Below are 13,490 nucleotides of genomic sequence, written 5' to 3' on the forward strand. Positions count from 1 at the left end.
AGACAGAAAGTTTCCACAAAAGATTTAGTTTTTACTGGTTTGAAAGAAATGTCTTTCTATTACCTTCAGATAGCACAGTCTGTACTACTCCAGTGAAAGATGTCACACAGCCTCAGCAAATACTGAAGTCATTCTGAAACAGCAATGAAGCCAAAAGCTGGAAGAAATTCAAGTGTCATGTCTTTACCACCTCCTTCCCTCTCTCAAAGTCAATGAATATGGCCCTTCATTTAAGAATGAGAGAGATTCACAGCTAACTCAATAGTCCTGTCACAGCTGTAGATTTTTTTTCTTTTCGTTATCTAATTACTAGGGAAATGGTTTTCCTTAAACTTTGCATGAGCAGTGAATCATTTGGCCATTGTGAAAAAAAATATCACTGTAGTAGATCATTAGTCTCATTATTTTCTGGGGTCAAAACTTCTCATATCCTGTAGCTGAGCCTTATTTCCAAGCCATCCATTGTAGTAATCAACCTTCTTGTTGTTCCCGATCTACTCTGTGATAACATCTGTGTGTTTAAAGGTTTGATTTCTCCTCTAGAGCCTCCTACTCCTTCTCTCCGTCATTTATAGTTGATGTAGTACCCTGCAGGCTCCTTAATTGCTTGATATCAAGTCCCTTGTGCCCAGACACCTTGTGTTTATGCTTGTACTCGTGGTGCTTGAAGGACAGGACTTCCATGGTGTCATGTTCTCCTCAAGGAAAAGAAATCTTTCCTAATTTTAGGCACTGAAAAAATTTAGTCTTCGTCCTTCTCCACAGGGAAGTTTCTTCCTGGTGCACCAAGTCAAACTGTGAGTAATTCATCCTACCCCTAGTTTAATTGTGCCATTTACCCATGCTCTGATAAATGTGTATATATGTATATATATGTATATCTGTATATATACCCTCATATACAGGGCACATAGGAGGGGATGACTGTTGGATCCTCAAAAATAAAGTCTTGGTTTTCTTGTAGTTGGCATAGGAGTAGTTGTTACAAAAATGCTATAACATTCTTAGAAGTCTCAGCAGACATCTGAGATAACTCCTGTTGCCTCTTCTGTGCCTAAAATGGAAAAAGATTAATCCAGATCTAAGCCTGTGTCTCCTGTGAGCCTTCACTGAAGTCTGCTTTACAAATCTTTACTGAAACACAGAAAAAAACACAACCAAATGAAATGTGGTGCATTGGTTAAGTAGAGAAACATGTTGAAAACAAATGAAACCATCTGAAAAGTGAGTTGAACAATTATTTCCATTCTGCTTTTCTAAAAATCACTGTGTACAGTAGGATAGCATCTTGAATAGTTAAGTGCCCCTCAAATACAACACACAGGCAAAACAAGACCAGTCCTTCAATATTAAAAGCATTCCTGCTGTGTCACATCATGGCGCCTGCACGAGCTGAATTCAAGACTTTTTATTGTCAAGAGGCACTACCATTACACTACATTTTAATATGGATCTTTGCCAACAATCATAAATAAAACACGCACTCATAAACAATTCCTAAACGCAGTGTGTCAGACGGTATTTCATTAAAAAAAACCTTGCTGCAATGTAGTGGAATACTATAGGCCATGGCTGGTTGGGGTTTTCTTTCCCCTTGGTATGCTTAGGTGATTTGTTGGTTTCAAAAGGCTTTTTAGTTAATGTATGCCGTGCCTATCAGAAGATCCTTCATGCTAATGAATGAGAAATTCACAGCTAAAAGGCAGAGAGAATCAGTGCCATTTTCAAGAGCTGTCTGACGTGGGAAACCTGCAAAAGCTGTCAGCAGAAGATAGAAAAACCTGTAAATGAGTTACAGAATGGTGACAACAAAAAATTAACCCGTGGTAAAATGAAAACTGTAAATATGCAAGTGAAAACGTATTCAAATGTACTGATCCCTGTTATGCAAATTCTGAAATTTTCATGAAACAGAAAATGCCACTTGACACTAGATACAGTCTGTTGCATAGATTAAATAACCCGACAGCCTTTCTCAAACTCAGCAAGAAGCATGTGAAATAAAAGACGAATGTCTTTCTGTTTACTAGAGTGCTGTGGTGGTCATAGCAATGGAGTTTTAAAAGACTTTAATTTTTAAAGTAACCTTTTGCTTTTCCTGCTCTCTGGACTACTGCTGTGTTCCTAGCCATCAGCAGCTCACCATATACATTGGGAAGCATAAGGCTGAATTACCAGTACACAAAGCTGCATTTAGTAACTCATTACAAGGCTGACGTCACTGAAACAAAAGTTCAGTCACGTAGGGATGTGGCAGAGGTTATCATACAGCACATTACTGATATACTGGGGGGGAAGATTATGTCAACTGCTTGCTAGTGTCCACATCCAGGATGCAATCTCCCCAGGGAATAAACACTCTTGGCAAGCACTGAAACCCAGAAATCTTCACAAAGCTGTTTGCAATTTGCAGCCAAAGCTATCCACAAATGCTGGGAATAAAGACTACAGTCCTTGACAGCACACAGCTCCAGACATTTCCATGGGGGAAGTTTAATCTACAAGGATGTAGAAATATAAAACAAAGTATTGCTCAAAGTAACTGTTTGTCAGATCATGTGCCTCTAATTTGGTTTCCAGTGACATTACACAGCTGCAGCCAATGGATTCCAGCCAGGCTCAACAGTCACTGATGTTCTTTATTGTTTAAATTTGGTATCTGAACATGTTTTGTCCATCATTAAAATGGAGAGTAATTGCTCAAAAGTGAACTATAGATGTTACAAATGTAAAGAACTTATTAGGTCACCTAGTCCATCCTCAGAGCAATGTAGGATTGAAAACACATTGCAACAAATACTGAACAGAGCTGTGTTTGTTTTCATTTTTGTCCTAATCCTTTTTTCTTTATTGTAATCTTTATCACTATATTCAAAAGTTTAAAAAACAAACACAAATGCCAGTGTAAACATGCTTCAGGTATATAAGTAATATAAAGTATTGCACATACAAAAGTCCTATGTTCGGTATCTCCTTATGGTGCTATCTCATCAGAGTAAGAGTTGTGCAGATGATGTGATTGCAATGAGCTAGCTAATCTTGTTTCAGAAGCTGCTACACACAACAATTAAATATTTACAAAAGCTAGAAGCTCACTGTCTTTCATGGAAGGACAATTTTGCCTGGAATGCATGGGATACAGAGGTGTGCAAATATGGGATAGGCTTGCTTTGTGGTGATATTTGTCAGTTGATCTCTCTAACCTACAAGGAGTCAGCTCAAACCCATTTAGGGGAAGGAGTCTGTTAATGGTTTTTTGGAGGACTGGGAAGTGGTCAGGCCTCCCCAGCCTTAGAAAATGGAGGTTCTTGCTTGTGTGAAGCACACAGATGCTTCACCTCCATTTTTGGAGGCATATGTCTCCTCCTCCCATTTAATCTCATGGGTACTCTGCATCTGAGAAGCTAAAGACTCCATAAAGGTCTTCTTGCAAATTTGCCTTAGATATGAAGACATAACACAGCTCCTGCTTGGATTGCACAGGTCAATCTGCATGCAGGAAATGGTAAAACTGTAAAATCTTGTGTCAGACTGACAGAAGTGACAATGCCTCATGGCTACTCCTGTCATGAAGTATTAGGAAGCAGAAGGGCAGTTTTCTAAAAGTGACAGAATGGGTGAGGCCATTTGCCAATCGAGAAGCTGAGATGGAAAGGAAAGAAGAGGAGCTCAGGAGAAGGCAAGTGTGGTGGAGATTTCAGAAAATGAACAATTCCTCATGAAGTTTACACAATGTAGCTAATTTCACACTCACAGGCAGCACTGGAAGACTCAAGCTTTCAGGTACAAATTTGCACATATCAGAGCTTAAAGCCCCTATTGAGATACGGACCATTTGCCGATAGAACAGAAATAATGAAACATCTCTTCTTCAGAACCCTTAAAAATAATCAATTCTAAGTGTATTTTTTTACTCTTTAGCTCAAAATATTTTTCCTTTTTTATGTTCATGTTTGGTTGGCTGGCATCCTATTTTTCTGCATAAATACAAATTCTGCCCACTTTCGCTGCAAGATTTTGCTTAAGAAATAATTATATTCAGCCCTAAACTTTGCTGAAGTCAACACTTTAGAGTTGTTGTGAGCTTGTACACTGTAACATAAAAAAAGGCAAATATTTCAAGTTACAATTGTGAGTAGCCATTTTGAGGCAATTTCAACAAAGTAACAGAGAAATGGAAAAGAAAATTTACCCCAACCCCAAACCCCCTAAGACTTCACAATATCACCAGTGTGGCTGTGATAACTTAAAACAGTCTTTCAGAAATGACTGTATCCTGTGTCGGCTGTACAGCAAGAGAAGAACAGGGTACCTTATCCCCTGCTCTATGCTGTGCATGGATTTAGTTATCTGGGTGGGATACTGCCAGCTCTGGGCTGAAAGAGATACAACATGTACTTGTTTGTCATATGTCTCATCTTGTAAAGCGTTGCATGGATCTTCTGCTTTGCAAAACTCCTTGTAGCCAAGAAAGTTGTGTTCTGCATGTACAATGGGTGTACTTTTCTATTTACATGTAAAGTAAGGACATGATTTCTATTTTTTTTACTTTCTTCTCTCAAAATCTATGTTGGTTATTATTACAGATACTTATTCCAAAAAGGTGGAAAAATAAATAATTGTGCCCCATCTATAAAGTTTTTTACAGACTACCTTTGTTTTTCAGAAGTACTGTCACAGTACTGATACATTGCTTGTCTCCCTGAGCAATAATTTCATAAAAGTTCTTATTCTTAGGGAGGTTTCAAAGGTATTCTGTATGATACAGTAGCATTCAGAAGGTTTGTCCTGGTCCATCTTCTGGACAAAACAGCAATGAAGGCATTCTCTCCTTGAGAGATTTGGGCTTGTTCTGGAACCAACTCGGTATACCACACGTTCACAGGCATCTGCTCAAACGTAGACTGACTGAAATTGGGATAAACATTCTGTTCAGTGGTGAATATCTTTGTAAGGCAGTGAAAAAGCTGCTTTCTTTGGCAAGGATGGTTGTCATGTGGCATGTTATCAGAACATTGCATAGATCAGATTAAGACACCATGGCAATTGCAGGTACAAAGGAAGGCTGGTGGAAGGAATCCTTCATTTAATCCTCATTGTGTTTCTAGTCTCAGGTAGGATTCTGACTTTAACTGTTACTCTCTTCCTTTATGCATCAGTAGTCTTGTTATTTGTCAGCTGTTGCCTGTCAGCCATGTCATCTTGAGGAGGTCTAGCTCTGTCAAAGAAGCCACACTGCAGAAAACAATCAACAGAAACAAAGGTGTCATGGTAAGACAACCACAGGAAGACTCAGCTGCAGTTTGATTCTTCACTCAGTCAACCTGAAAGGTCAGACACAACCTATGGCAGGCAGATAGACTGTGAAGATATTGCATTTCTATTCAAATCATTCCCTATGAAAAATTAGTTCTATTTACAAGGCATTGACTTCCAAAATATAGCTTTAAAAATTCAAATCATATGAAAGATGTCTTTGCAGGAGATGTAAAGTTGGTCTGAATGCTGATACGGACTGATGCTAATGAGAAAACTGCTAATTTCAGTTCAGCAAGACGCTCATTCAGAAAAGGTATTTAGATTGACAAGCAGTAACAATAACAGAGGTGGGATGTGTGTTGGGAAATGTGTACAGGACAGTGTTGTAAGCTAGACTAAAGATCACTGAAGATGAGATCCTCTCACCTAACTTTAACTGCCAAAAGGTTACCCTTCTAGTCACCAGGTTGAATGTTCACATAAGGTCAAAGAAAGGTACCGCTAAAATTCCTCTCATCCTTGCATGTTTTAGACATAGCTTTTTGCTGCTGTTACCTGACTAGGTGAATTTGAGAAGTTAGCAGAGACTGCACACCTAACCATAACCTTTAGGCTGCTAAAGACAGATGAGCCATATTCTAAGTTAAGGAATTATTTTGAAGTTATTTTTAATGTGAAATGAGAGGATGCCCAAAAGATACACTTGCTCCCTGTAATATAGCAGTTTCCAGTAACTTATCTTAAAACTTGTGAAGGGAGTGTAACAACTAACACAGAAGTAGAAAACTTTAAAACCAGAAGATATGATATACTAACATAAAAGGAAATCTAAAAATTAATTCTCAGAGCTGGGAATGTTGTTCCATGCTGACAAAAACTGGAAATCCCTGAATTATTGAGAGAAAACAAAAGTTAGAGTAACTTCTTTTTGAACCTAAACATCCTGAGAAAGAGGATCATAGGTCTTGGGAAACAGAGCCAAACTCTGTATGCCCATTTATAACTAGACTTCAGTAATAAAGGAAGACTTTGAAAACAAGTTCCCTGCAAAAAGGTCAGTGACACTAGCATGTCAGAAATGCCAAAACAAAAAAAACACGTGTATTGTTGCTTTTGCTCCAAGCTGCTAAAGATCACAAAATTCCAACCTTTCTTTATCTTCTCTTCTAGTATCTTTAGGGGTTTTTTTAAGGCAACAGTAACAGTAATAATACAGCATACCTTCCATAAAGCTAGGGTCAGCAGAGCTAGTACTAGTAGTCCAAGAAGTATGGCTAGTATTATAACCCATAAAGGGATTTCAAAGGAGACATTTGGGGTGGACCAAATAACAGATGTTCTGATCTGAAATGAAAAGAATACATTAAATGAAAAAAAGTGAAGTAAGGAAAGCAAATCTGACAGTAGAATACAAAGGTTAGAAGCATTCACTTCAACAGCATTTTGCAGATTAGAAATGCACATTCCCTGAAATTCTCCCACGTTGGTTTCTTTTACTGTAAGTTCCTTTCCACTTGTTCATGGTAACTTTTATAAATTAAATTCACGCATACACCAAATTCATGTCAAATCAGACAAACAAACCATTTTCCCTTAATACAGCGTAGCAAAAAATACCCTTCTGAGCAGATGCTTCAAGAATATTCAAGGAGCAAAGTTCTGCTCACATCCATGCTGGCACAGCCTAGGCCAGTATAACTGAATTACACTGAACTACTCTGAAACAATGGTTGACTTCGGCCCAAACTCTTAATTCAAACCACAGTAGATATGAGTTACATTTTTTTATTTTAATTTCTGCTGACATACCAGTATACATTTTATCTGATGATTTGCATTTCAGCTAAGCAGTCCAAAAATGAAACTCAAGCAGCAGTTTATTGTCTTTGTGATAAAGCCTAATGCACAGTATGATATGATGTTCCTTAAAAGAAGTCAAGCATACAGACTATTACCTAAGTGGGAAATAAGCATGAAATGCACTCTTTCCTTGTAGGAGGCTCTAGAAAGCAGCAGGTGTTAACATGAGTTATCAGAGGTTTTAACTGACTTGGCAAAATTCTCTCTTTAGACCTTCATGTGGACAAAGAGTAATAATAATCCTCCTGTTTTTCTCTTCTGGGGCCATCCATGCTGTCCTCCTCACTCTCCCTTCCATATCTTTTAACAAATTTATTTTATGCTCTCAGACTCTGCTTGGAAGGTTCCTTGTCAATCTCACTGAATGTTTGCCCTATCTCTTCTCCCAAGGGGGAAGGAATGAATTTGAGCTTTCCTTAGCTCTTTAGTCATGAATATGTCTCTTCAATCTCAGTTTATTTTCTCAAATTTTCCTCTTTGTTGTTAGCCTAGGAAGTTATTTCTCTCTCAGGTTTTCTGTTGGACTTCTCTCATCTACTCCTAGTCTCCCTTAAACAGAGTAAGTATGTGACAGATGGAAGTTATTTTCTTTATGACATGATGAAATCAGTTTGCAAAGCAACAGATTACACAAACTCTCAAATGGCCTTCCTCTTCAGTGCTCAAGGTACAGTTAGGAAATCTACTCTTAAATTTCTTGGCTATTGCCCAGTCCCCGAGCTGCACTCATCGCAAATTCTTTTCTGACCTTTTTTTTTTTTCTATTGCTATTAACTTACTGCTTGATGCACCCAAAATTTAACACAACACTGTTTTCTAATTTGTTCATTCATGGGACAGCAGCCTAAGTTTGAAGACTGGACACAGTCTAATTTAGCTCATAACTGATTCCATTCCTGTGCCTCTCACTCCTCTCCCTGAAGATGGCCAATTTCAGTTTTTCAGTGACATCCAGCCCTTTCCTCTCTCCCTCTTTCTTTTGCTAAACTTTTCGTTCTGCAAGCACCAGTGGATCTGTCTCCAAGCTACTGTCATGCTTAATTGGAAGACACTTTGGAATAGTCCTTTGGACTCTGCAGCCAACTGCTCCATCCTCTGACATGGTGTTTGCAAAGATGGCAGTCTGGTGAGCGTTACTGATGTACATGTTTTTTTCTAGTATTCCTCATCGTTATGGGGAACAGAAATTGGTGACAACTTTATATGTAGTATACCACTTGCCTTCTACCAAAGCTTACCCTGAGAGTTATGCAGAAAATTCCAAGACACTGCTGAGTCCTTCTGCTGTCAGCACTTTAACATTGGCCTGTACCCTGAGGATGAAGTGCTTGCAGTGCTGGCCATACCACCATTGATGTAACAAACACATTCACCTAATATGCATCTCTGGACCAGCTGTAAATACTTATTAGTATAAAATATTTCAAAAGAATTGCATATACAAAGAATAAATATGTTGGTTAATTAAACTAAGAAAAAAATATTTCAACACATGAAATCCCACCCCTGTGTCCCAACAGATATCGTGCTGGTGTGATCAAGTGATCAACTATGCCACTGTAAGAATACAGTTCCCTTCCCTAGCCTGCTCTTTGGGTCACTTGTTAACCACTGCAGAATTTCATAAGCTCTCTGTATCATTAGATTCAGCAAGAGCAGTGCTCATTTAGTAAGGATAAAATGTTTTTGAATAGCTCTACTTGTGGCTCAGAGTGGCATTTAAATACAAGGGCAGAGAAAATGAGAAAAAGGTCATCTGAACTGTCTGCAGAGATTCCTCCCAGAGAAAAGCCAGTTAAGAAAAAAGATGAATGCAAGTAAGAGGTTAACTGGCCAGGGAAAACAGAAGGGATGCAGTTATGATGGGATGCATGAAGCCTGTAGAAAGTAATGAGCTCAGCTGTACCAGGAAGAAAGCATCTCCCTTCTACTGCTTGAAAATCCTCATGAATGCTGTCCTGAAGCAAGCCTTGAAGATCTGATCACATACAGCACAAGAGCTGGGAAGTGCTGATGAAAATTTATGGGCTCCAAGACAGCAAAACCAGATTGATTAAAAAACCCCAACTCATCCATGCTGCGCACTTCCTCTGTTGGCAAACTCTGAGGTACCACATGGAGGAAGACACAAATTTTACTTATGATTTGGAAGGAACCTGACACTGTCAACATACAGATTACATATATTAACGTTGTTGTGAAGCTGGAGCAGTAAAGCGATAGACCAGTTACCAAAACCATCTTAACAAATATTTGTAAAACAACAGCAAAAAGCAAACCCCAGCAGTACTTTCTGTCCTCTCAAGTTTGAAAAAATGACTCAATTTTAAAGCAAGATCAAACCTGAGGGAAGATGCAAAGGTTTTATTTCATCATTTCTGGTACTGATAGCTTCAGCCAAAGTCTTCTGAAATTGTTCATCCTGAATGTGGAAATTATCAGAATTGGCAACTACTTCATGGAAGGGGTTTTGTTTTACATATTTCTTCAGATAGTATTTGACTGAATCACTCCTGTCTCCTTGGGCTACTCTCATCCAATTTGGGGAACTACTTCAGCTCCACAGGTGCTCTCAGACAGAAGTGAAGTAAACTGCTGCCTGCTGTTTGAATATTTCACACGACCACTTACTGATAGCACAGCAACAAGACTCGTGCACCAGTTCACTGTTCGAAATTTGGTATAGTCAATTCAGACTTCAAAGCCTTATTGAGATCCTGATGAAATCAATGGAAACAGTCTATTTCATCAGGGTCAGTGGATTTCATCAGGTTTTGGACAAAGCTGATAGTAGTGTATGCAGCTACAAGTATCTCTGCTGCCATTCCATGTGTTCTTTTATGTGCCACATCCTAGAGGTTTGCTGTATTTGTGAGTTGTTTTCTTTCCTCAGGCTACGAAAACAATAAGGCAAGTTAGCTCTTATGATAGCTACAGAGCACCTATCAGCATGGATCCAGATAAGAACATGTGGATCTTCCTGAGGATGCTAACCAATTATGAGTGCTGCAGTAACACTCAGCCTTGCTTGTCCTGCCTGCGTTCTGAATTCTTTCTCCCTTCTCCCCTCTTCCTTCTGTTGCTCTGCCTTTGCAGACAGTCGAGTGAAATTTGCAGTGTAATTTCAGTAGCCCAGCTGGAGCCTGACAAATGTTGAAACATAAACAAGAAACTGTAATCTTATAGAAGTGAAGAGCATCATGTTTATAATCCTTAGATTATCAGCAATGAGCCAAACAAATGGCAGAAATTAGGTCTGTCTTGTATCAGGTAGAATGCTGCTGCAAAGCTGCCACATCTCTCTCCTCTTTTAGCCTGAGTGGGGCCTATGCTAATGAAGTATTTGCCTGCTAAAATCTTGAAACCATCCTGTCACACCCATACCCTTTTTCATGAATCCTTCTTTGTCTTATGTTTTGAAAGTAAGGAAGGGTTGTGCTAAGTGCTCGAGATTTATTTCCTGAGCAGTGGATTATTTGTAGACATCAGTCTCACTCCTGCCTATATACCAGTAGAATACGCAGCCCCTGGGCTGCCCCCTTTAAACTCTACACAAAGACTTGCAAGGCTACTAATGCAATTGCTGGTGAACAGTTTGACAGGACAAGTCCTGAACACCCACAGAGTTGAGGCAGAAGCTGGAGGGGAATTAAAAAACAAAGCATCCCTTCAGTTTTGCCTGCTGTGTTTCACCATTTCCACAGAAGACTGTCCCTCCTCCACCCCATACTGTCCACAACAGTATTACATATGATTTTGATTAAAGACAAGTCTGCATTATTCAGCTTGGATTTCTGAAGTTCTTCTCCATGTGGTAGGTTTAGTACTGCAGGATCAGAGCCAGAGAATTTTTTTGGGGGAGATTTATCTGTTTTCATCTAAGGTGGCCAATGTGAAGAAGTGGAATTTTTACACAAGTGTTGCATATTGCTTGTACTTCAGATGCATGTTGGCTTTCCTCTCTGTTCAGGACAAGATTTTCTTGTGCTGAACACTGGAAACAGTGGTTGCTTCTCTGTCAGGAGGATGAAAAGCACAGCTCACAGACTTCAGAGGAACCATCTGACTTTTGGTCTTCCATACTGCTGAATATCTCACACCTTTTTGTATGGAAAGGGTGCCAAAGAATGCCATCTGGCTCAGGCACTAAGATGAGGGTGAAGCCAACCCAAGAGTTATGGACAGAGCCTTTGTTTGCAACTGGAAATAAAATCCACACAGAGATGCTCTCTGATAGTCTTAACTGCAGAATCCCTGTTGTGGTTCCATGAAAGTCACTTGTTAATTGTGAAAGTGTTTCTATAGGGGCTTTTATTTTCCTTTTTTTAAAATGTGACATGCTTAAGCACATTGTAAGTAGATAAAAGAACTATTTATTTTTTTTGCTGCTGGTTTTTGTACATTTTGAATTCTGCTCCTGATTTTGGTGCTACTCAGTGTGTCCTCAAAATTGTCTTTGATTCCTTTGGAAGGCAGCACAAGGCAGAGAAGAACATATATGGTAAGCTGCTGGTTCAATGGCAGTCCCTTGTGGAAAGATAGGAATTAGGTTTCACTGGTGCAAACATCCAGCATCTATAGTGAGAATTCAGTGCAAGCTAGTGGGATTGTCACAAAGCTATTTTTTTTCTCTCTGGTCCTTTAAAAGACACACTTTAAAATATAAAAATAACTTCTCCGTAATTTATTCTGCTGCTTTAAGAAACAGTAGCTAAATTGATTATTATTCTAATGCTACTACTTTTACTGCCCATGATGACCTTTCTCTAGTCTTCAGCAATTTTAGTTACAGAGGGTGAGAAACAGGGATTCCAGCCTTTGAAGCATGATGTTCTTATGTGCTCTGAAAAAATTATCAAAATAGAATGTAAAAGCTCCCTTGAGCTTGGAGTCATAATTAATATTGAAATTTATCCTTACACTTTACAAATGTTTATGCAAATATATGTCATAAGGAATATAAGCATGTCTAAAATGAAAGTACTATCACCATGTAATAGCTAAAAAAGGAGGTATAAGCCTTAGTCTGAAACAAGTTTTACTCACTGTAGGACACTGGTCAAACAGTTTACATTAAAGCACCCCCCCTGAAGATCCTATCAAACATTTAAGAAAAGCAATTATAATTTATTAAACTCCCAAACTGGCTCAGGAATCATAAAATAAAATAGAACAAATTGCTGCTTATTGTAACTCTGTACTTTCTGTAATAAAAAGTATTTTCAAGTTTCACATGAAATTCATCAAATAAGATAGTATCATTTACCATAATAATACTTCTAAGAAAAAATGACAAATTTCTCTTGAATGATAGAGCTGTTAGCAAGGAAATCCATTCAGTTGTATAATATATAGCTGCAATTCCCAGCATACGAAAATTAATAGAAATACTATTATTGATGTCAGTGGATTCTGGTTTAAGCTCCACTAAATTTCATGCTAATTTTCCATTTGATGCATTTTTACTCTAATGTTTTACTATAAAAGATTAAGATTTTCTTACATTTATATAACTTTTCACACACCTTTGTTATCATGGCCCTCTCTCTGTTCAAGATAAAGACCTACATTCCATGATGATGGAAATAAAGACTTCAGTGCTGCAAATATGACTGCGTGACTGTTGATTACTGAGTATGGGATTATTCATGCCATTAAAACTAAACATAAATATCAACTTGCATAATTGGAACACAGCATTGTATGAGTTAAATGAAGGACATATGCTCTGTTCTTTTAACAATATTATCTTCTCTATATAAACTTTAAAGTGTTAGCTGATTATTAAATACATACTTTTGACAATTAATTTTAAAATATTAAAATCTTTATTCCTCTTCCATCCTTTCACTGTCTAAAAGAAAACCATAAACTTCCAAATAAATCTTTAGAAACTTTTAAAACACAACTAGTGATCTTTTTCAGAAGGAGCAAAAATATTAAGCTTTGCCCAACTTAAAGCAAATATTTCTTTTTGCAAGTGGAACATCAAAGAACTGGTGCATATAACACATCAAGCTGTAGAGCTGGCAAGTGTCCACTGCCATGTCCACATATGAAACGACATAAAAGCACTATCATTTTTCAACATTTTACAGTTGCCATTACTGGCATTTTGCTGTAAATCATCTGCAGCAAATAACAAGCATTATACTGGCTGGAATAAGAGAATAAAATGCTTATCTGATCATTTGGTAGATCATCTGACACTTGTTGAGAACAGCAGGCTATCACCTGGGATAAAGCACTTCAGTCCAGATGAAGGCACCACTACCAACAGAACTCTGCACAACATGTGTTTCTGGTATGGAACACATGCTGCAAGAAAATAAAAAGAGCCTGAGTATATCTGTCAGCTTGGAGCCTTTGAA

The 13,490-nt window shown here is 38.2% G+C and overlaps 1 protein-coding gene across 1 annotated transcript in view; it reads right to left on the reverse strand.

The window, feature by feature from the left end:
• Positions 1-1,242: 1,242 nt before the first annotated feature.
• Positions 1,243-13,490, reverse strand: part of ITGA8 (integrin subunit alpha 8) — a 111,242-nt gene continuing 98,994 nt past the window's right edge. The window contains exons 29-30 of the mRNA XM_017817279.1: positions 6,481-6,603; positions 1,243-5,235 (exon numbers count right to left, since the gene is read on the reverse strand). Of these exons, the coding sequence (XP_017672768.1) occupies positions 5,149-5,235; positions 6,481-6,603 (210 nt within the window). The 3' untranslated portion in view covers positions 1,243-5,148. The remainder of the gene's footprint in view (positions 5,236-6,480; positions 6,604-13,490) is intronic.

This window comes from Lepidothrix coronata, unplaced genomic scaffold, assembly GCF_001604755.1.
Source record: "Lepidothrix coronata isolate B3197 unplaced genomic scaffold, Lepidothrix_coronata-1.0 Scaffold59, whole genome shotgun sequence".
Lineage (NCBI taxonomy): Eukaryota > Metazoa > Chordata > Aves > Passeriformes > Pipridae > Lepidothrix > Lepidothrix coronata.